The sequence below is a fragment of the Suncus etruscus genome, chromosome 9, assembly GCF_024139225.1.
Source record: "Suncus etruscus isolate mSunEtr1 chromosome 9, mSunEtr1.pri.cur, whole genome shotgun sequence".
Lineage (NCBI taxonomy): Eukaryota > Metazoa > Chordata > Mammalia > Eulipotyphla > Soricidae > Suncus > Suncus etruscus.
The window spans coordinates 112360325-112383393 of NC_064856.1; the positions used below are offsets into that span (position 1 = coordinate 112360325).

The window sequence follows — 23069 nt, forward strand, 5'->3', positions numbered from 1 at the left end:
AAGAGGAAAAGAATTCTATTGTATCAGCTCTGTGCACCATGCACCCTAAAAAAAACAGGGCGCCTTAGGGAGCCGGGGACACCGAACACTCCCCGGGGTCACCGACGCGAACAAAGTGCGCGAGTCCTGGGCGGGGCCGGGCAAGAACTGAGCCGCGCCCCCTAACGCGCAGGCGCACTGGCGAGAGGGCGGGGCCGACCGCCGAGGGGGCGTGGCTGACGGGCGGAACCTACGGTCCGGGGCTCTGAAGGACCAATCGGCGCCGCGATCGGCCACAGGGGCGTGGCCACAGGCCCGGGGCGGGGCGATCGGGAAGGTGTGGCCGCCGTGGGCCCCGGAACTGGCTCGCCACCCGCGGACCGGCCGCCCCGGGGGTTGGATCCCCGCAGGCGCCGCCGAGATGGGCCGGAAGGTGACCCTGGCCACCTGCGCGCTCAACCAGTGGGCTCTGGACTTCGAGGGCAACCTGCGGAGGATCTTGAAGAGTGAGCGCGGGCGGGCGGACAGACGGACGGACAGACGGACAGACAGATGGACAGACAGACGGACAGACAGACACAGAGGCGGACAGACAGACGGACAGAAGGACGCACGGACGGACCGACGGATGGACAGGCGGACAGAGAGACGACAGACAGACGGACAGACAGACGGACAGACGGACACAGAGACGGACAGACAGATGGACGGACAGGCGGACAGACGGACAGACAGACAGACAGACAGACAAATGGACAGAGAGATGGACAGACAGACGGACAGATGGACGGACAGACTGACGGACAGATGGACAAACAGGCGGACAGACAGACGCCAGACGGACAGACAGACGGACAAACGGACGGACAGACGGATGGACAGATGGACAGACGGACGGACAGACAGACAGAAGGATGGACAGACTGACGGACAGACCGACCGACGGGCGGACAGAATGACGAACAGACAGGTGGACAAATGGAATGACTGAAGGGCAGATGGACAGATGGACAGACAGATGGACTGACGACAGGTGAACAGAGGGACAGATGGACAGACTGACGGGCAAACAGACAGGTGGAAAAATGTACAGACTAATGGACAGATGGACAGACCGAAAGAAGGACAGATAGATGGACAAACGAACAATGACTGATGACTGACGGACAAAGAGACAGATGGACAGACAGATGGACAGACTGATGGATAGACTGACAGACCAACAGAAGGACAGGCAGACAGATGGACAGATAGTTGGACAGACAGGCAGATGGACTGATGAACAGACATGTGGACAGAGGGACAAACGGACAGATGGACAGACAGACGAACAGACGGGGGACAACGTGGTGGTGCAGCATGACCCTGGGCTTCTGGGTGACACCCGTGTCCATGTCTAGCCTTGCCCTGGAGAAACAACTGGTAGTCCAGGGTGTGGGGCCCGATAAGACGAAGGGCGGGGGACTCTGCAACCTCACCTGCCCGGGACTGACCGTCCGCTGGAGTGGGGGACTGGGCTGGCTGGGGTTTCCTCTTGGCATTTGTCTCCAAGGTCTGAGCTGGCGTCTCCCAAGGCGTTCAAGGGGCGCAGAGCTCCATAGTGGATGCTCTGTGCCATCCGGGAGGGCACTGGAGGGGCAGAGAGAGCAGGGGGCAGAGGGAGCACTCCTGGGAGTGCTCCTCGTCCTCCTCTGTGGCTGGACCTGGTCTCCCACCCCACCCTGGGGCTGCCTGTGGTAGGTTGGGGGGGACCAGAGGTGGGTCCCCAAGGGGTGGGCCCCAGCTGGCCCTGCACCAGGGCAGCTTATTGCCCAGAGGCTTCCAGGAAGCAGCCTTGAGTCTGACCTTTGTCCTGTCCGGGGACTCCACCTCCTTCCCTCCGTTCCTGCCAGTCCCTGAGTTTATCTACTGAAGGGGCTGGGCGGGGTCAGTGGTCCCCACCTGGGGGTTCCCTCCCCCTTCCTGAGCAGGGACCAGTTGACACCCCCTATAGATGAGGTGAGATGGGGGTGATTCCTCTCCAAGTGCTCCTCCTCCCTGCACCCTTCCAGAGGAGCCCCTCATCTCTGTCATCCTGACCTTTGTGCTGGGGACAGCTGCAGCCCCTCACAGCCCCCCGCTTATGGAAGCAGGGTCCCCGGGAGATGGGGGAATCCTTTATGACTTGTTTGTTTGTTGGGGGCCACACCTGCAGTGTTCATGACTGACTCCTGGCTCAGTGCTCGGGGATCTCTCGTGGTGGGGATCCATGAACCCTATGGGGTTGGCCACGTGCAAGGCACAAGCTGTCCCCACTGTGCTATCTGTAGCTCCGACCCCCCTTGGGGGTCCCAGATATGCCCCTGATGTTTTCCCCAGTGCAGGGTCCAAGCTGACATCTCTTTCTCTCCGGCACACGTAGGCATTGAAATCGCCAAAGAGAGAGGAGCAAAGTACAGGCTTGGCCCGGAGCTGGAGATATGGTGAGATCAGAACCTTTTCTGGGGTGTGTGTGTAAAGGGGGGGGCAACAGAGGCATCAACTGCTGCTCCCCCAGGAAGGGGTGAGGAAGGAATTGACCCCAGAAATCCAGAGACCTGAGAACGGTTTGCTCAGTACCAGTAGCAAGGTGGCACAGCGAAGCTGGGGGCCCCGAGATTTGTGGGGTGAGAGGCCCAGTAAAGCTGGGCTGGCCAGCCAGTGTGGACAACTCCTGGCTCAACTGTGCTCCACTGGGCCCCGAAAGGATTTTGGTCTGGGTAACACCCCCATTTTCTCCTTTGCTGTGGGCCCCCACCCTGGTCTCATTTGCTCTCTACTTGTCCTCTTGAAATCATTCTCTTCAAGGGTATCGATTTCTCGGTGCCAGACCCCGAACTTCTCAGCTCAGACTGTGCCGCCAATGTGGTGTCCGGGTGCCTGGACTGCCCAAGGCTGAGGGTCTCCCAAGGGTCCTTTGAACCAGATCTCCCGGGTACCCTGCCCTATGGACCTGTGCCTTCACTCATCTTTCCCTCTGACCTGATCTTTCTCCTGCCCTTGCCCCTCAAACCTGGCATGATGCCAGAGGGCGAATTGGAGTCAGGAGGGGAAACTGAGGCAGGAGAGGACCCAAGTTTCTCTCTACTGTGCGTGCTGAGCAGGGGAGTCCAGCTTCCATCACAGAAGAGTAAGGGGACCTGAGTGGGGAGGAAGGGGTCATCTCAGCAAGAATGGGGGGAACTTAACTTTGTTTTTGGGCCACTCTCAGTGGTGCTTAGGAGTTACTCCTGGTTCTGTGCTCAGGAATCACTCCTGGCAGGATTGGGGGAACCCTACGGGATGCCGAGAATATAATTCAGGTTAGCCGCATGCAAAACAAATGCCCTCCCCTGCTGTGCTATCTCTCCGACCCAACATTTATTTATTTTTTGTTCTTGGCCCACACCTGACGGTGCTTAGGGCTCTGTATTTAATATTCACTCCTGGCGGTGCTGGGGGGACCTTATGGGATGCTGGGGATTGAACCTGGGTTGGCCGTGTGCAAGGCAAACATTCTCTCCACTGTGGTCTCACTCTGGCCCTACCCAAACTCTTTGGATATTAATAAAAATATATTGTAACTTGCAATGAAGAGAAGTTCATGGCTGCTGCTTCTTCATGCCCAGTAGCAAAAATGATACTGCCTCTGACTCACCAGGGAGAGCACTGTGGGGTGGGTGCTTGCTTAGCACAAGGCCTACCTGGTTACCCTGAGCACCACCTTGCTAGCCTGACTGGCTCTGCCTGGGCCGGGCCCCTCCCGCCTCACCTCTGTTGTCCTTCCCTCTGCAGCGGCTATGGGTGTTGGGATCATTACTACGAGTCGGACACCCTCCTGCACTCCTTTCAAGTGCTCGCGGCCCTACTGGAGTCTCCGGTCACTCATGATATCATCTGTGACGTGGGCATGTACGTATCACTCGGGTAGGGGAGGGCGGCTCCACACTGCTGTCCCCAACTGCCCTTGCTCCGGGGAGGCCAGTGGGTTTGCTCCCAACATACTTGTTTTGGGGACACTACGGCAGAGCTCAGGGCTTACTCCTGACTCTGTGCTCAGGAATTGAGCTGGGGCTCAAACCCAGGTCTGTCCTGGGTCAGTTGCATGCAAGGCAAACACTCTACCACTGTGCTATCGCTCTGGGCCAAGCCATGGATTTTCTTGTATATTAATTTTGTAGCCTGTCAATATACTATACAAGTCTATTGTTTCTAGAAGCTTTTTTGCTCAAGTCTTTAGGATTTTTTCTCTTTTTCTTTTTTTGTTTTTTGGGCTATACCCGGTGATGCTCAGGGATTACTCCTGGCTATGTGCTCAGAAATTGCTCCTGGCTTGGGGGACCATATGGGATGGCAGGGGATTGAACCAAGGTCCGTCCTGGGTCAGCTGCATGCAAGGCAAGCACTCTACCACTGCGTCATCACTCCAGCCCCTCCATGCCACTTTCATTAACCAGAGTTTAACATAAATCACCAGAGGTGCAGGGTTGGCGTAATTAAGGTTACTTGTGCTGACTGACTCAGAAAAGGTAAAAGTAAAAAGTGATTTTACAGGTCCATGACAACAAAGACTTTTAATTTTTATTCACTGAGTATAATGTTTGCCATGGACTTGTTGCAAATGGCTTTGCCTATATGGAGAAAAGTTCCTTCAACTCTCATCTTGTTGAGTTTTTATCATGAACAGGTACTGGATCTTATCAAATGACTTTTCTGCCTCTATCACTATGATCATATGGTTTTAATTTTTTCTTTTATCGATATGGTGTATTATATTGATTGACTTCCGTAGGTTAAAGCATCCTTGCATCTCTGGAATGAATCTTACTGGGTCCTGGTGTGTGACCTTCTTGATGAACTGTTGGATTCTGTTTGCTAGTATTTTGTTGAGAATCCTTGCGTCTGCGTTTGTCAAGGAGAGCGGCCTGTAGAGGTGTAGAAGTGTCTATGGCATAGACTCAGAGATAAGTTCTCTGTGTCTGAGCTTGGAGGCCAGCTCTATGGATGACACATTCCTACATTGTATTGTGAAGGTCCTTACACTAGAAACACCATGATGAGGAGCCCACAGTCCATCTGCCTGTCTGTCTAAGACCCCCAGATATCTAAGAGACAGGATGGGGCAGGCGCCCTGGAGCAGGGGAGGAGGGCAGGAAGCTGGGGGAAAAGAGGGTTCTGAGAACATTGGGGGGCAGAAGGAGTGATTGTGGTCCCTGGATTCTGAGGGGGGGCGCTTTCCCCAGCAGCTTCTCCTGAGTCTTATCTACACTGTCTATGCCAAGTGCATATGGCGTACAGAGTGCACCCCTCTCTCCACAGGCCCGTCATGCACCGCAATGTTCGTTACAACTGCAGGGTGATCTTCCTCAACAGGTAGGTGGGGAAGGGAACATTGAGGGACCCTCCTGTCCCCGAAGACATCCAATAACATGGTCCCTGGCACCTGAGTGTTATTTTTTTTTTTGCCACACCCTGTGAAATCACCACATGCGCCGTAATTCCAACCCTGGCGAATGGGTCTGACGCAAGGTAGCTGCGAAGAATTAATAAACCAAGCCAGTCAGGAGAGAATCATGGAGTCTTGTTGTCTTCTTGCCTCATGGTCCCTCTCGAGCCAAGCCAAATTGAAACCTCTTTATGTTATTTATTTATTTATTTATTTGTTTTTTTGGCCACACCTGGTGGTGCTCAGGGGTTACTCCTGCCTCTGTGCTCAGACAGTACTTTGGCAGGCTCAGGGGACAGTATGGGGTTCCAGAGATCAAACCTGGTTCTGCCACATGCAAGGCAAAAGCCCTACCTACTGTTTTATGGTTCTAGTCCCCAAGAGCTTAGGAAACTTTTAGAAACATTAGGTCCTTAGCAAGGGAGTGTCTTGGGCCAGGTGGCTCTGCCCTTCCTGGCCCCTGGCATCTCAGACTGGGCACCTGCAGGTATGGGAGATTGGGGCTCCTGGTACCGGTAGACAAAAGGTGGTGCACAAACACTGGGGCCTGGCTGGGGGCCAGCACCTGGTGGTCTCAGGAACCCCCATTTCTTCCTCTAGGAAGATCCTGCTCATCCGGCCCAAGATGGCCTTGGCTAACGAGGGTAACTACCGGGAGCTTCGCTGGTTCACGCCCTGGTCTAGGAGCAGGTGAGTCTCTCCGAGCCTTACCCTGAATGCTGGGCTGGAGCCTGCTGTGGGGGTGTTTCCCTGAGTACTAGTTAGAGGAGCCTGGAATAGGGGCATTTCTCTAGTGCTTAGTGGAGCCTGCCATGGGGTGTTGCCCTGGAGGTAGAGCCTGGCAAGGGGCGTTTCCATAGCGCTAGGGTGAGGAGCCTGCCATGGGGTATCACCCTGAGTTCTGGGGGAGAAACTTGGCACAGGGGGTGTCACTTGTTCCTGGTTTTGAATTCTGATCAGGGAGGCAGCCGGTTCTATTACTTGGTCTGGGTCCTGCCCAAGGTGTCCAATCTGGAACACAGTTCATACAGGAATTTTATTTTATTTTATGTTATTTATTTTATTATTTTATTTCATTTTATTTTTTTATTTTTTGGGTTCATTTTATTTTTAAATATATTTAAACACTGTGATTACAAACATGACTGTAGTTGGGTTTCAGTCACCAAAAAGAATATCCCCCTTCACCAGTTCAGCATTCCCACCACCAATGCCCACCCTCTCTCCTCCCACACCCACTGTGTGTATTTGAGACAGGCATTTTACTTCTCTCACTCATTAACATTGTTATGGTAGTGTTAGTGTAGTTATTTCTCTAACTGCACTCACCCCTCTTTGAGGTGAACTTCATATCGTGAACTGGTCTTTCTGACCCTCTTCGCTGGCCATTATTACAACAATGTCTTTTTTTTTTTTTTGGTTTTTTGGGCCACACCCGGCGGTGCTCAGGGGTTACTCCTGGCTGTCTGCTCAGAAATAGCTCCTGGCAGGCATGGGGGACCATATGGGACACCGGGATTCAAACCAACCACCTTAGGTCCTGGATTGGCTGCTTGCAAGGCAAACAACGCTGTGCTATCTCTTCGGGCCCACAGCAATGTCTTTTTATGTTTCTTAAAACCCATAGATAAGTGAAACTTCTCTCTCTCTCTCTCTCTCTCTCTCTCTCTCTCTCTCTCTCTCTCTCTCTCCCTCTGACTTATTTCACTCAGCATAATAGTTTTCATGTCCATTCATGTATATGAGTTTCATGACTTCATCTCTCCTGACCGCTGCATAATAGTCCGTTGTGTAAATGTACCATAGTTTCTTTAGCCATTCATCTGTTGAAGGGCATCTTGGTTGTTTCCAGAGCCTGGCTATTGCAGATAGCACTGCAATGAATATAGGTGCAAGGAAGGGATTTTTGTGTTCCTAGGGTATATCCCTAGGAGTGGTATAGGTAGACCATATGGGAGCTCAATTTCCAGTTTTTTGAGGAACCTCCATGTATTTTATGTTATTTATGTTATTTTATTTTATGCTATTTATTTCATTTTATTTGTTATTTTATTATTTTGTTTTATGTTATTTATTTTATTTTATTATGCTATGCTATGTTGTGTTGTTATGCTATGTTATGTTTTTTTATGTTATGTTGTTAAGTTATGTCATGTTATATTATGTTATGTCATGTCATGTTACGTTATTCTATTTTGCTTTCTGCCCATCTGGCTGATGCTTTTATTTATTTCCATTGAATCACCACGAATGACAACATTACAAAGTTATTTATGTTGGAGTTTCAGGCATACAATGCCCATCCCTTCGCCTGTGTCCTCTTCTGTGATATCCCAGTTTCTCTTCCACCCCAGCCTAGCCTGCCTCTGTGGCAGACTCTTTCTCCCTCTCTCATTAATCCAGAGTCCCCTTCCCTAGCTTCTCTCCCCCAGCCCTGCCCCAGTGGCCATCTTCCTGCTGAAGACTGGTTCTCCTGCTCCTCATTTCTTTTTTTTTTTTTTTTTTTTTGGGCCACACCCGGTGACGCTCAGGGGTTACTCCTGGCTATGCGCTCAGAAGTCGCTCCTGGCTTGGGGGACCATATGGGACGCCGGGGGATCGAACCGCGGTCCGTCTCCTAGGCTAGCGCAGATAAGGCAGGCACCTTACCTCGAGCGCCACCGCCCGGCCCCCTGCTCCTCATTTCTATGGCATTGGCAGCGTGGGTGTTTGGAGAGTGTCGTGTGAAGTGAAATCATACAGAGAGAGACACAAGGCTAACTGATCTCTCTCATCTGTGGGGTGGGGAGAAACTTTGTAGAGGAATAGCAAATGCCCACCAGGGTGGTTTCATTTATTTATCTATTTTTGTTATATTTGGAGGCAGTCAGGTTCCTCCTGGCCCTGTGCTCAGGAATCACTTCTGGCAGGCTCAGGGGACCCAATGGGATGCCAGGGATCAAACTCTGGTCGTAGCATGCAAGGCAAAAGCCCTCCCTGCTGTACTATCACTCCGGCCCCATCCACCCGGGCTTTTAATACATTTATTCCATATTCCATTTACTACTTTCTACATTATTCCATCCTACATTCATTACATGCTCTCGGGGCTGGGTTGAAGCATTTTTCAAGGAACACATTCTGTGGTTGGGACAATCTTTCTGCTCCAGTTCTCAATGTTCGTTTGCATCTTCTGCTTTCCTGATTACACGACCTGCTCAGACTTGTTCTGTCCTGGCTTTTCCTGGAGTGGTTGACTCAGGGGTCATGATTTTCATTTCTTTTTTGTTTTTGTTTTTTGGGCCACACCCGGCAGTGCTCAGGGGTTACTCCTGGCTGTTTGCTCAGAAATAGCTCCTGGCAGGCACGGGGGACCCTATGGGACACCGGGATTCGAACCAACCACCTTTGGTCCTGGATCGGCTGCTTGCAAGGCAAACGCCGCTGTGCTATCTCTCCGGGCCCGACTTTCATTTCTTACCTTGCTCCAAGTGCCGGGCAGAGTCTAGCCATGGCCGAGTTGGGGGCTGCCCGGCGGTAGTGAGGTGGACAACGAGGGGAAGGTTGGTGCCCTGATGAGCCCATTAGATGTGGAGAAGCTTTTTCTGGTAAATGCACCATTCAGAGTGTCCAGAAAGGTGGGCGACTTTGCCCAATGTCCACTGTGGGAGTAGAAAGTTCTCAAAAATATTCTCATAGTTCAGAAACTCAAGTTGCTCGACTTGACTTGTTCCTGTTGGGCCCAGCTTTGGTGCTGGCTTTGGCTCTGGCTTTGGTGTCTGTCATCTAGCTAGAATCTGGAGTACATTATCTAGGATTATCTAGAATCTCTTGATAGCATTTTTTTTTTTTTTTTTGTGAGCAGTTGATTTTGCTTTTGCTTTTGGGCCACACCCGAAGGTGCTCTGGGGTAACTCCTGGCTCTGCACTCAGGAATCACTCCTGAAAAGTTCAGGGGATCCTTTGGAATGCCCAGGATCAAACCTGGGTCGGCCGTGTGCAAGGTAGATGCCCTCTCTGCTGTACTATGGCTCAAGCTAATAACTATTATTATTACTAGTTTAGAAAATTTGTTTTCTTGGCCACACCCAGGGCTGCTCAAGGCTCTTGTTGGCTCAGGGGTTGCTCCCATTAGTGCTCAGACATTCATGCAGTTCCTGGGGTTCAATCTGAGTCTCCTGTGAGCACTCTGCACTCATTTCTAGAGCACCCCTAAATCCAGAGGCCCAGGTGGTTACTTGGTATTTTCACGCAGAAATCTGGACTTTGGGGCCGGAGTGGTAGCTCAATGATAGGGTGTTTGCCTTGCACATGGCTGACCCAGGACAGATGTGGGTTCGATCCCTGACATGCCATGGTCTCCTGAGCCTACCAGGAGTGATTTCTGAGTTCAGAGCCAGGCCACACTGGGAAAGGCTGGCAAGCCTCTGGCTTTAGGAGACCAGATATCCCAGAGCAGTGCCAGCCCTGAGAGAGGGGTGCTGTCCTGGTGGGCCTGGAAGCCATATTTGTCTGATGGGTGGTTGCTAAGGGGGAAGAGGAAAAGAGTCAAATTTGCTGTAGGACCCTAGAGCTTGGCTGTGACTTTCTGATGAAGCTCGAAGCTTCCTTGCATGAGGGCCACTCTGGCTCCTGACTTGGGGGTGACGGGGGTGCAGCCACTGTAGCCCATATGTGTGTGGGGCCCAGGGTGCTGAGAAACCAGTTCCAAACCCCTGTGCCTGCAGAGAGGGCCTCGCCGGTGCTTCCTGAGCCCCTGCAGTGTATCACTCGGTCAATGTGAAGAGCTCATGCCTCACTCCGAGCCCAGGGAATCCAGAAGAAGAAAGGGCAGGCAACCCCAAGACCTGCTCAGGGACCCTCCCAGGAAGGAAGAGGGGAGTGAGGAGCAGGAAACCCCAGTCCCGCCTTCTCTTTCTGTCTTCACTTCTGGGTTCCACTGAGGACCACACTGTTCTCCCTAGCTCTGACTGGGACGCCCACCTCCCCTGCCCTGCGCTCAATCCGTGGCACTTCTCTTCCAGGCAGACAGAGGAGTATTTTCTCCCGCGGATGATCCAGGCTGTAACCCACCAGGTGAGTGTCTGGGAGCACAGCCCCAGGTCAGAGCCACGATGCCAGGGACCAAGGGGCAGAAACATTGGAGCTGGCAGTGCAGGAGAAATAGGAACCACAGACAGGGAGAGTTTTGTAACCATGGTGAGGGGGAGGTCCTGGGGACTGGGGAGAGGCCAGTGTCACCCACTCCCACAGCAGCATTGACGCCCATGGTAAAGGGCCCTGTTTCCTCTCTCAGAGTCTCATGCCCACACAGGACCAGCATTTGGCTTGAGAGCAAAGTATGAACTGTGATGGGGAACCAGTGACAGGGGCCTGGGCAGAACCCTGGTCCCTGGGCCAGGTTGTACTGAATACAGGCAGGAAACATTAACAGTGAGGGCTGGGACTAACATGCTGTCTCATTTGAGTTGTCTGACTGCTGTCAGATACCGGATTGGGACAAAGCCCCGGGAAGGCCACAGTCTCTGCCCTCTTTTCTGTCCCTTGTCCACAGGACACGGTGCCTTTCGGCGATGCTGTGCTGGCCACCCTGGACACCTGTCTCGGGAGCGAGATCTGTGAGGAGCTTTGGACGCCACACAGGTCAGTTGCCCTGGGCTCTGTCCTACCTCCTGGGCCTTTGGTGTCCTTGGGGAACATTCCAGGGCTGGGTACTGAGTGTCCCTTGTTCTCTTGCCTATAGCCCACACGTGGACATGGGCTTGGACGGCGTGGAGATCTTCACCAATGCCTCTGGCAGCCACCATGTGCTGCGCAAAGCTCACGCCAGGGTGGACCTGGTCACCACGGCCACCACCAAGGTAGACGAGTGACACCTGCAGGATTCGGGGTGGGCAAGGGGCCGGTTTTTGAGTTCCAGAGTTGGCTGTGGCCCTGGAACCTGCCCTTGACTTTTTGCCTTGAGTGCCCTGGACATCAGCTATGGATGTTCCCTCCACCCCTGCTGCCCTGGCAGCTCTCAAAACCCTCTGGCCACTTGGCCTCTTAGCCATTGCTGCCAGCCTCATTTTTGAGGGCAGGAAGTGGGCTCTAGTGGTGCCCCTGGGCACACACCCCACTTCTCAACTCCCAGTTGTCCACTGGATCTCAGTCATGGGTGCTGTTTATGGGGACCAAGACTGGCACCTGCTACTCACCTCTGGTGGCCTCCTGGTGGAGTGTGGGGTTGTCCCGATTTCTCTGCACTTATCCTAGAGATGGGTCCCAGGGGTGTTCACAGGACAGTTGTGGGGCCCTCTTTGCCCTGAGGTGGAGACTGTCCTTCTTTGAGCTACCTTGAGTGCAAATGGAGCCTGTTTGGGCGGGCAGACTTGGGTTCCTGGAGATTCAGACCATGGTGCTGTTCACTGCTGAGCCCCTCCTATGCTGCGTTGGTTTGGGGGTGCCCCTAAGCTCCACTTTGTGAACTGGGGATGCTGAGCAGGCTGGGGTGAGGAGTTCGAGGCCACACCCCTGCTCTTTTCCTCCCCTTCAGAATGGAGGCATCTACCTGCTGGCCAACCAGAAGGGCTGTGACGGGGACCGACTCTACTACGACGGCTGTGCCCTGATCGCCATCAATGGCCACGTGTGTGCCCAGGGCACCCAGTTCTCCCTGGATGATGTGGTATGTGCTATCATAGCACACCGTACACCCATCATGGCCGCCACCTCCTCTGCCCTCACGGGGTGGGGCATCCCTGTCCATCATAGCTGTGCCATGTCATTCCTGCTGACCCTGCAAACAGAGGAGGCGTCTCCCAATGTCCTGTCCTGCCTGGGCATCTTTTTACTGAGAGAGAAAGAACATTTTCCAGCCAAGACTCTTCTCTTCCTTGCTCAGGCTTTGCCTAGAATCAGGGCGGTCAGGACCTGGTGTGGCTTGTTCCTGGGGCTCTATCACCTCTCTCACTGTCATCTCCACACCCTCTCCCTTTGTGCTCACTTACATCCTGCTGAGGTTGCCTTTCCTCATGGTTACAAGATGGCTGTGGCAGCTCGGGCCTTCTCATCCTGTAGCCATATTCAGAGGCAGATAGACGACAGCAACTGTTCCCACATGCAGCTGTGTTCCAGGTGATAGCCAGTGTCTGTACTCAGTGGCAGTTGTGCTGCAGTGGCCTGGGCTGGCCTGTGACAAACAGCAGCATGATGTTTGTCCTCTCCTTCATGCCCCAGGCTGCCCAGGGCTCATTCTCGAGTTCTCCCTGTGACTCAGGGTGCAGTCATGCAGCTGGCAGAGAGTGAAGCCAGCCTCCCCCTTCTCCTGTCCTGCCTCCCCCTCCTCTCCCAGCCTCACCCCTCCTCCCGTTCCTGCCACAGGAAGTCCTCACGGCCACGCTGGACCTGGAGGATGTGAGGAGCTACCGGGCAGAGATTTCATCCCGGAACCTGGCGGTAAGAACCCGGCTCTCAGACACCCCAGACTCCATTTTCCACCAGATCTGGGCCTGAGGCACATGGTGTTCCCTGAGCTTGCAGGCCATGGAACATCCTCCCTTTAGTGTTCCTGGAGTCAGTGCATCAGCCCAGCCAGAGCTAGGTCATCACACCCCCAACCAGCTGGGCCCTTCTGCCTCTCTCCATTCCTCAGCCCTAAAGCCTCCTTGTGCCTCCCCCCCATCTGTGTGGGTTCCTTCTAACATCTTACCGGGTTTCCATCCACCATCTGTGTGGCGTTGCCTCCACCATCAGTGCAGGATTGCCTCCACCCTCTGTGCAGGTTCTCCCGTTCTGGGTGTTTCCACTTGCAGGCTGGGCCTCTTTGTGTCTCAGCATGGAGCCCTGGACACCCCTTTCTCCTCCATGGTGGTGCCCAGACGTTGGCCAGGGTGTGCTTGCCCATGACCCCTGAGTGCAGGGCAATTCCATGAGTCTTTTTTGCTGGGAGTTTGCGGGGGAAGGTCTCAAGCACTGCTTGGGGGCTGAGTTGTCCCTGGGATCCTTTTCAACGGGTGGTTGGCATGGTGCTCGGACCCAGCTTTGTGAGTGGCACCACTTAGGGTCTTGGACCACATCTGGTCTTGCAACCTAGGGGCTTCAGGGCTCCAGGGCTCCCTTTGGGGGTAGCCAGGGCTGTATTGGGGCCCAGGGGCGCTGCAGGGTTGCAGATGATGTTTGGGGGTCCCTGGGTCTAGTCCTGGGGTACTCACACAGGGGGACATGCACTTAGGGATACCATACCCCTGAATCTCTGGATCTCTCTCTTGGCCCGTCTGCACCCACAGGCCAGCAGGGTAAGCCCGTACCCACGGGTGAAGGTGGACTTTGCCCTTTCCTGCCCTGATGATCTGCTGGTCCCGCTCTCAGAGCCCATTGAGTGGCGCTACCACGATGTGGGCGAGGAGATCAGGTGGGTTCCTCTAGGGGTCCTGGCCAGGGCCAGCTGGGACCTCCTTTCCACTCTGCATCTGTTTCCCCTTCCTGTGGTGTCCCTGTGTCTGGGAGCACCCCTGTCCTGCAAGGGAGGAGCTTAGACTGGACACCCCCTGACTGAATCTTTGTCTTCCCAGCCTGGGACCTGCATGTTGGCTCTGGGACTTCCTGCGACGGAGTGGACAGGTGAGGTCACAGATCTCCCCAAGTTCAGCTAAAAATTCCCTTCCTTCCTTCCTTCCTTCCTTCCTTCCTTCCTTCCTTCCTTCCTTCCTTCCTTCCTTCCTTCCTTCCTTCCTTCCTTCCTTCCTTCCTTCCTTCCTTCCTTCCTTCCTTCCCTCTCCCTCCCTCCCTTCCTTCCCTCTCCCTTCCTTCCTTCCCTCTCCCTTCCTTCCCTCTCCCTTCCTTTGTTCCTTTGTTCCTTCCTTCGTTCCTTTCTTCCTTCCTTCCTTCCTTCTCCCTCCCTCCCTCCCTCCCTCCCTCCCTCCCTCTTCCTTCCTTCCTTCCTTCCTTCCTTCCTTCCTTCCTTCCTTCCTTCCTTCCTTCCTTCCTCCTTCCTTCCTTCCTCCTTCCTTCCTCCTTCCTTCCTTCCTTCCCTCTCCCTCCCTCCCTTCCTCCCTCTCCCTTCCTTCCTTCCCTCTCCCTTCCTTCCCTCTCCCTTCCTTTGTTCCTTTGTTCCTTCCTTCGTTCCTTTCTTCCTTCCTTCCTTCTCCCTCCCTCCCTCCCTCCCTCCCTCCCTCCCTCCCTCCCTCCCTCCCTCCTCCCTTCCTTCCTTCCTTCCTTCCTTCCTTCCTTCCTTCCTTCCTTCCTTCCTTCCTTCCTTCCTTCCTTCCTTCCTTCATTTGTCATGTTTCTCATTCCTGTATATTATATATATATATTTATATATTTATTTATTTATTTATTTATTTTTGGGCCAGACTTGGTGGTGCTGAGGGGCTACTCCCAGCTATGCGCTCAGAAATTGCTCCTGGCTTGGGGGACCATATGGGACGCCAGGGGATCAAACCGTAGTCCATCCTGGGTCAGCTGCATGCAAGGCAAATGCCTTACGTGCTGTGCCACTGCTCTGGCCCCTCCTGTACATTTTAATCTATATTGGCCTAGCATCCTGCATCATACTAGTGGTTAAAAAAGTAATTATAGGCTTTTCTCATGCCCCTGTTTTGCCCTTGCCAGGCGGGATTCTTTCTGCCCCTGAGTGGGGGGCTGGACAGTGCAGCCACGGCCTGTCTCGTCTATTCCATGTGCCACCAAGTTTGCGAGGCTGTGCGGAACGGAAGTAGGTAACATCTGAGGGCAGGGGTTGTGGGGTTGGGGGTGGGCATGGGAACAGGGTGCTAGGTGCCTGGACTGGCAGAAATTAATGTTCCTTGTCAGTGACAATGTTGGTGACAGTTGGACCCTTTGAGGGAATCTTGGCTGTCTGCTGGGTCGGGGTGGGGAGCAGTGGGGCTGCGGGGGGAACCTAGAGCCACTGGTTTCCGGGGAAGGGGACTCCTTGCTCCTTCTGTGGCTGTATTCTGAGCCTGGGAGCTGGCTCTGCCCCCAAGCAGCAATCCAGGGCCCCGATTCTCCCTCCACTGGGTGTCCTGGACTGCAGGCGACAGCCCTGGTGGAAGCGGTGACCACATGGGGGGCTTGCGGGGATTGGCTCTGCACCCCAACCCTGCAGCGAGCCTGCTGCCCTCTCACCCAGCGGCTTTCAGACCAGGATGTGCTGGCTGATGTCCGTGCCATCGTGAACCAGACCGGCTACACCCCCCGGGAGCCCCAGGAGCTGTGTGGCCGCCTGCTGACCACCTGCTACATGGCCAGCGAGAACTCATCTGGGGAGACACGCTCCCGGGCCGCAGAGCTGGCCCAGCAGATTGGCAGGTGCACGGGGTGGCAATGGCACAGCACAGGGTGGCAGAGGCCTGGGGGAGACCATGGCTGAGCTGGCATCAGGGGTAACTGTGTGTGCCAGGAGCACAGATTTCAGTTCTCAATCTCTGTCAGAGGGGCATCTTCTGCTACCATCCAGGCCTGGTGCCTCCCCCCAATGCCCAGCTAGGATAGTGCTGGGAGTGGGGGCAGCACTGACCCTTTCTACCCCAGTTTCATCTCCAGCACCACATAGTGTCCCTTGGAACACTGAGCCAGGAGTAAACCCTGAGCATCTCTGGGCTTAAAAAGAAAATGCACAGCAGGGAGGGCATTTGCTTCCCTTGCACATGGTCGACCTGGGTTCGATCCCCAGCATCCCATAGGGTCCCTTGAACCTGCCAGGAGTGATTCCTGAGCAAAGAACCAGAGGAACCCCTGAGTATCTCCAGGGATGGCCCCAAAACAAACACACAAAAAGGCAAAATAAGGCAAAATTAAAAATATGTGACTTCTTAAATGAAATAGAAGTGGAACTGGGACCCTTGGTGTCATGTCCTAAAAAGGAATGACTTGGACAAGGAGTTCCCAGAACAGGAAGTGGGCTCAGAGCCAGGATGGGGTGCAGTGGAGGTACAGGGGTCTTACACTGCAGTCCTGGGGGTGCTGGAGCTGGCTGGCTCAGCCTCACGGATGTGGCTCACCCCCAACCCTGCATGTTGGGTCCCCATGGGTATGAGTGTGTGACTCCTCTCTCAATCCCCCTCCTTCTAGCCACCACGTGGGTCTCAGCATCGAGCCTGCTGTAACAGCCATTGTGGGCATCTTCAGCCTGGTGACCGGGAAATGCCCCACCTTCACGGTTTTGGGGGGCAGCCCCCGGGAAAACCTGGCTCTGCAGAATGTGCAGGTGTGAACCCCTATGCTGGGATGCCCCTCAGGAGTGGTGTGGGGCTGGGTGCCACCCCTGCCTCGCTCAGGGGGACCCTGTCTCCTGCGGGCCAGGCCCGGATCCGGATGGTCGTCGCCTACCTCTTTGCCCAGCTGAGCCTCTGGTCGCGGGGCCTGCAGGGCGGCCTGCTCGTACTGGGCTCCGCCAATGTGGATGAGAGGTGCGTATGACCAGTGCAGTGGGGCTTCTCAGCACCCCAATCACCTTAGGTCTGTCCTTAGTCACTGTGGGTGTAGCCATGATCTCTATGGGTAGCTCCCAAATCCACCCACCCATCTGTTATTCATTCACTCTGTCTTCCACTTATTCATCAACCATTATCCATTCATCTACTATTGTCCATTCATCTGCCATTTGTCCATCATGACCATCCATCATTTATCCATTACATACTCATCCTGCTATCCATCCATTCACTCACCCATCTACCCACTTACCCATCTATCCACATACTATCTATTCATCCATCCACCCACCTATCCGTCCACTCACCTATTCATTCACCTTTCCATATACCCATTCACCCACCCACCCATCCTCCCACTTATCCATCCATCCACCCACCCATCTATTTATCCATCCATCCATCCATCCATCCATCCATCCATCCATCCATCCATCCATCCATCCATCCATCCATCCATCTATCCATCCAATCATCTATCTGTCTATCCACTAACCCACCCACCCACCTGTCCATCCACCCATCCATTTATTCACCCATCCACCCACCCACCCATCCATCCATCCATCCATCCATCCATCCATCCATCCATCCATCCATCCATCCATCCATCCATCCATCCACCCACCCACCCATCCATCCATCCACCCATCCATCTTTCCATCCATGCATCCATGCATCCATCCATCCATCCACCCACCCATCCACCCACCCATCCATCCACCCACCCATCCATGCATCTATGCATCCATGCATCCATCCATCCATCCATCCACCCATCCACCCATCCACCCATCCACCCATCCACCCATCCACCCATCCACCCACCCACCCATCCACCCATCCACCCATCCATCCACCCACCCATTCATCCATCCATCCATCCATCCATCCATCCATCCATCCATCCATCCATCCATCCATCATCCATCCATCCATCCATCCATCCATCCATCCACCCATCCACCCACCCACCCATCCATCCATCCATCCATCCATCCACCCACCCACCCTCCCACCCACCCACCCATCCATCCATCCATCCATCCATCCATCCATCCATCCATCCATCCATCCATCCATCCATCCATCCATCCATCCCTCACCAACCTTCTGACTCTCCCTCTTCCTCTTCCAACACCTTTGTGGCTGCACATAGGGATCACTCTGCCACCCAGAAATACGTCCCATCTCCTGTTCCTCAGCCCAAACTCATCTTCAAAGCCTTTGGCATCATAGCCACAGTATCCCCAATCCAGATAGTGGTGGGCATTTTGAGGTCCCTCTTTTGCCTAGTCTGGGGATTCCCAGGAGCTGGTGCTGACTAGAGTGGACAGACAAACCTGTTGTGAGCTGAGACCATGGCTCCCCACTGGCACATTCTACAACTGCTCCTTGACCCTCCATTTCCCCACTGTCTTTGACCCGCATTCCTCTCTGAATTTCTCCTCCCGCCATCTGCAACCCTGGGTTCTGTCACTCTGGCTTCTGCTGCACCCTGGAAGGAGCAAGTGTGTGGGTCCAACATGGGTAGGTCTCCCTGTGGGGGCATCTGTGGCCCCTTGATTCACTACTCAGAAGTGAGTGTCCCATGTCTGCTTGCAGTCTCCTGGGCTACCTGACCAAATATGACTGCTCCAGTGCCGACATCAACCCCATCGGTGGCATCAGCAAGACGGACTTGCACACCTTCGTGCGCTTCTGCACTGATCGGTTCTCGCTGCCCGCCCTGCACAGGTGAGGGCGCCCTGCTCTGCTGATCTACTGCACCCCAACATTCTGCCTCCCCACTGGCTCAATCTGGGTACCTTCACTCCCTTGGCTGCCCCGATTCCAAAATGCAACTTGCAACCTGCTAGGGTGCTCATGACTAGGCTTTACTTAGCTCCTTCAAGTTCCCTGGGCACCATCAGGCAGTGTTTAGAGATCTTTTTTGGGGGGAGGCATATCTGGCTGTGCTCAGAGCTCACTCCTGGCTCTGTGGTCAGGATTCACACCTGGTGGTGCTTGGGGGACCCTGTGGAATGCTGGGGATAGAACCAGGGTCAGGGGTGCCCAGGGTTCTACCATCCTTCCACCCATCCATCCATCCATCCATCCATCCATCCATCCATCCATCCATCCATCCATCCATCCATCCATCCATCCATCCATCCATCCATCCATCCATCCATTCATCCATCCATCCATCCATCCATCCATCCATCCATCCATCCATCCATCCATCCATCCATCCATCCATTCATCCATCCATCCATCCATCCGTCATTTGTACCTCAGTGGGAAGCTTCATGCTGGTCGTCAGTCTCTGTCCTTCCAGGTAGTCAAGCTATAGGAATGGCCACATGCCCCCAGAAGAGTCCCTCTCTTTTAGAGTGCCCAGCATGGCCAGCCCAGCTTACTGGTGCCAGCTGCTGGCCTGTGTACCCCCAATTTAGCTGTGCCAGATGCTGGTCTGTGCATTCAGTTTAGCAGAGCCGGACATGGCCCTATGCACCCAGCTTAGCCATGCTGGACACTGGCCTTGTACCCCGAAGGCTGTGCTGGACCCTGGCCGGGTCAATGATGGCAGGAGCTGGCCTGTGTGCAGAGCAGCTGTCTTGGGGTCTCACTCCCAGATTTGAGGCGTGTTTGCAGCTATCCTCACTGATCCTATGTCTTGGCCGTAGGATCCTGGCTGCCCCCGCCACGGCAGAGCTGGAGCCCTTGGCCAATGGACAGGTGTCCCAGACAGATGAGGTAATGTGGGCAGCCTCCCCAGTGACCCCTCATCCTTCCTGCCCCAGGAGCAGCATTCCGAGCCCCCTCCTGGCCTGGCTGCTGGACTCAGTGTCCACGCTGCCCTCTGGGGGGTTCATTTGGGCTCTTTGGGGGTGGGACTTCAATCCCACTGAACTCTGCAGGTTCTGGGTGATTGGGTTGTGGGTGGGTGAGAGTGGACGGGGCGGCAACGCACAGTCTGCCTGGAGCTGCTTCGGGTGCCGTGGGGCACCGTGACAGCAGCTTCAGCGCTATTGGATGGTGTGGGCAGTGTCAGCAAAATTACAAAAACAGCCATAGCACAGCGGAGAGGGCATTTGCTTGCACGCTGTTGACCCGGGCTCGGTCTCTGGCATCAGGCATCACATGGTCATCTGAGCCTCCAGGAGTGAATCCTGAGCACAGAGCCAGGAGGAACCCCTGAGCAATGTTGGGAAATAGCCCCCCAAACAACCAAATTAGCAAAAATCAAAAATCAAAATAAAATAACCAACCCCCATTTTCCAGGTGGGGAGATCCAGGACAGGGATATCAGGTGTCAGGGATGAGTCTGTTGTGGATCTGGTAGCCTGGTGCCCAATTCTGTGCCTTTCTCAAGGCCCATCCCCAGTGGCCCCAGAGTTGGGGAGCAGCCCCAGGGCCCTGCTAAGTCTCTCCATGCCCCCCACTGTGCCGTGCATCCCCTGCAGGAGGACATGGGGATGACATACGCGGAGCTGTCGGTCTTCGGGAGGCTCAGGAAGGTCGCCAAGGCAGGTCCCTACAGCATGTTCTGCAAAGTGCTTAACCTGTGGAGAGACAAGTGCTCACCGCGGCAGGTATGGGGTACAGGGGGGGGTCTGAATCGGTGCTACTCCTTTCCTGAGTCCGGGAACCAGACACCCTGGGATGGTATCTTAGTTGCTTTTGCAAAGCATCATGGCTAGGTAGGCCGGTGAGGTGTGTGGACTTGCAGGATCCCAGGTTTCTGGTGCGCAGGTACCTCCTAGCCATCTAGTGGCAGAAAAGGGGTGCTGCTTGTCAGAACCAGTATCCCCAGCCCTGTGGTCTGCACAGAAGTGCTCAAAACCCAATGAATGCACCTTCCCAGGTCCCCCATGGTTCTCCTGGAGGGTCTCCTGGGTGCTCAAAGGGGGAATTGAGTCACAGCCCAGCCCCCCACCTGCAATGCAATGCCCATTTGGGGTGCACCTTGGGGAGGGTCCCCCAGAGTTTCCTGGCAGCCTCCTGGGGTCTGGAGCTGAACCTTGACCTGGTCACTTGCCCATAGGTAGCCGAGAAAGTGATGCGCTTCTTTGGCAAGTACGCAGCCAACAGGCACAAGATGACTACGCTCACGCCCGCCTACCACGCCGAGAGCTACAGCCCCGACGACCACCGCTTCGACCTGCGCCCCTTCCTCTACCGTCGCGGCTGGCCCTGGCAGGCCCGCTGCATAGAGGAGCAGGTGAGCCCAATGGGCAGTGTCTACGGTCAGGGGTCTCCCATGCATGGTCACATTTAGTGCTCATGGTCACTCAGTCTAACACTGGGGTCACTCCATCCAGCACTCATGGTCCTTCTGTCCATCCTGCAGTCAGTCACTCTGTCTAGCACTTGCGGTCACTCCATCTAGCACTCAGATCACTTAGTCCAGCACTTGTGGCCACTCAGCCCAGTACTCACTGTCATTTCATCCACCATTCGCAGTCATCCTTCCATCCATCCATCACTCCATTCATCCAGCGTCAGCTCAGGGGACTTTGCATTTCCCACCACACCTTTCTTCTGCTCTTGATCCCATTGAGAACCAAGGGATGCAGGTTCAGACTCGGGTGTTCTGGCTGCTGTTTCTGGGCCCAGGGAAGGGGCAGAGTAGCTGGACAGGCCACACATGGGTCTTCTGTCCCCGACCACCCTCAAATATGTCCTCTCCAGATGGTTTACAGGGAACAAAGCAAAGGCTTGAATCTACCCAAATCAGTGCAGTCCTTTTTTTTTTTTACAGAGCCTGCATAGACAGCCAGTGGCTCCTTCCACCCAGCCAGACACCCCATCTCTTCGGGGGGCTCCCTTCTCCTAGAAAGACATCCCACTTCTCCCTGGACTTCCTCCATCCAGATACCCCACCTCTCCTGGGGCTCTCCAGCTTCAAAACCCTACCTGTGTCCGGCCTCCCACAGTCCAGCCATTTGCTGGCAACCCACTTCCATCCGAATCAGGATGGCTTTGGTGTACCCCTAATGGAGAGGCAGATGCTGTGGAAGATGCTAGAAAATGAGGCACATCGCCACCTGCAGTGTCACCACCGGGTCCTGACCCCACTGCTCTTAACCCTAGTCTGCTTCCCACTCAGTGCTTACCCCTCTTCTTCCTGGTACCCTAGCTCTTTGGCTTGAACCCGCTGATTTACGTGCACATCACTTCTCATTCCAGGTGCTCCGGCTTGAGGGGGGTGAACATCAGGCCTCAGACAGCGTGGACTGATGTGGAGGCTCATGTGAGAACCTGTCCCCAGTTCAGACGTCCAGGCCAGGCCTCCTGTCAGCCTCTCTCAGGCTGTGCCTTCTCAAGATGAGCAGAGGTCCACCCTGCTGCTTTAAAGGAGCCCCAATAAAGGGCGAGATTACTACCACCCGAAGATCCTCACTGTTCATGGGGCTGCCTGAGACACCCCCAGCTGGGTCACAGGGATGGGGCACCCCAGGAGTCCTACCAGGCTGGGTTCCTTTTCCTGCCTTCACCTTCCTGTTTCATAGCTGTTGTGTCACTGACCTTCTGGGACTCAGACCTTGGGGTGTGGGGTGCCTGGTCAGCTGCACCGCCAGCAGTTCCCTGTCCCCTTTGTGGGCTCCTGGGTGACCCTGGCCCTATATGTCCAGGGTCAATAGCTTGTTTGTGGGCTCCTGGGTGACCCTGGTCCTATATGTCCAGGGTCAATAGCTTGTTTGTGGGCTCCTGGGTGACCCTGGTCCTATATGTCCAGGGTCAATAGCTTGTTTCCTGGGCACTGTGGCAAGTGAGGCCCCCTAATCTTTCTCATCTACAACATCACTCCCAAGGACTCGGCCATCTCTGAGGGTTTTTCAACACAATCCCTCATATTTCTAGGATACATGGGATGGGACAAAGAGGACAGGGACTTGGCAGTGACTTGGGCTCACCCCATGGGGACTTGGGAATCAATTGTCCAACTACCAGCCTGCTGGGTGGGGGGATAACTGGGGATGGTGGGGCCCCTTGTTGAAGGTATCTGGGGGTGCTGCAGAGAAATGCTGGTGATTTACTCTGAGGATGGGGACCCCCATGTGCCCATCTCATGTCCCCACCTGCAGGCTAGTGGCAACTGGGGTCCCCTTCTCCTTGCAGAAGCTCCAGCTACTGCCTGGATTTGGGGGGTTCAGAGTCTGTACTGGAGCGGGGCTACAGGTCCAGGGTTGGCCCCTCTGATTTCTGCTCTGTCCGTGTGTCCTTCCTCATTTTCATCCTGCCAAATCCTGGAGGCAAAGGGG

The 23069-nt window shown here is 54.6% G+C and overlaps 1 protein-coding gene across 1 annotated transcript; it reads left to right on the top strand.

The window, feature by feature from the left end:
* Positions 1–362: 362 nt before the first annotated feature.
* Positions 363–22188, top strand: NADSYN1 (NAD synthetase 1). The gene is made up of 21 exons (XM_049781201.1): positions 363–485; positions 2381–2441; positions 3772–3888; positions 5296–5349; positions 6023–6112; positions 10426–10477; positions 10956–11044; positions 11145–11262; positions 11937–12068; positions 12764–12838; positions 13669–13793; positions 13954–14002; positions 14996–15098; positions 15526–15694; positions 16457–16592; positions 16688–16794; positions 18424–18555; positions 19488–19557; positions 20268–20396; positions 20849–21025; positions 21994–22188. The coding sequence occupies exons 1-21, from the start codon at positions 401–403 to the stop codon at positions 22042–22044; spliced, it is 2121 nt and encodes a 706-aa protein (XP_049637158.1). The 5' UTR covers positions 363–400; the 3' UTR covers positions 22045–22188.
* Positions 22189–23069: the final 881 nt, after the last annotated feature.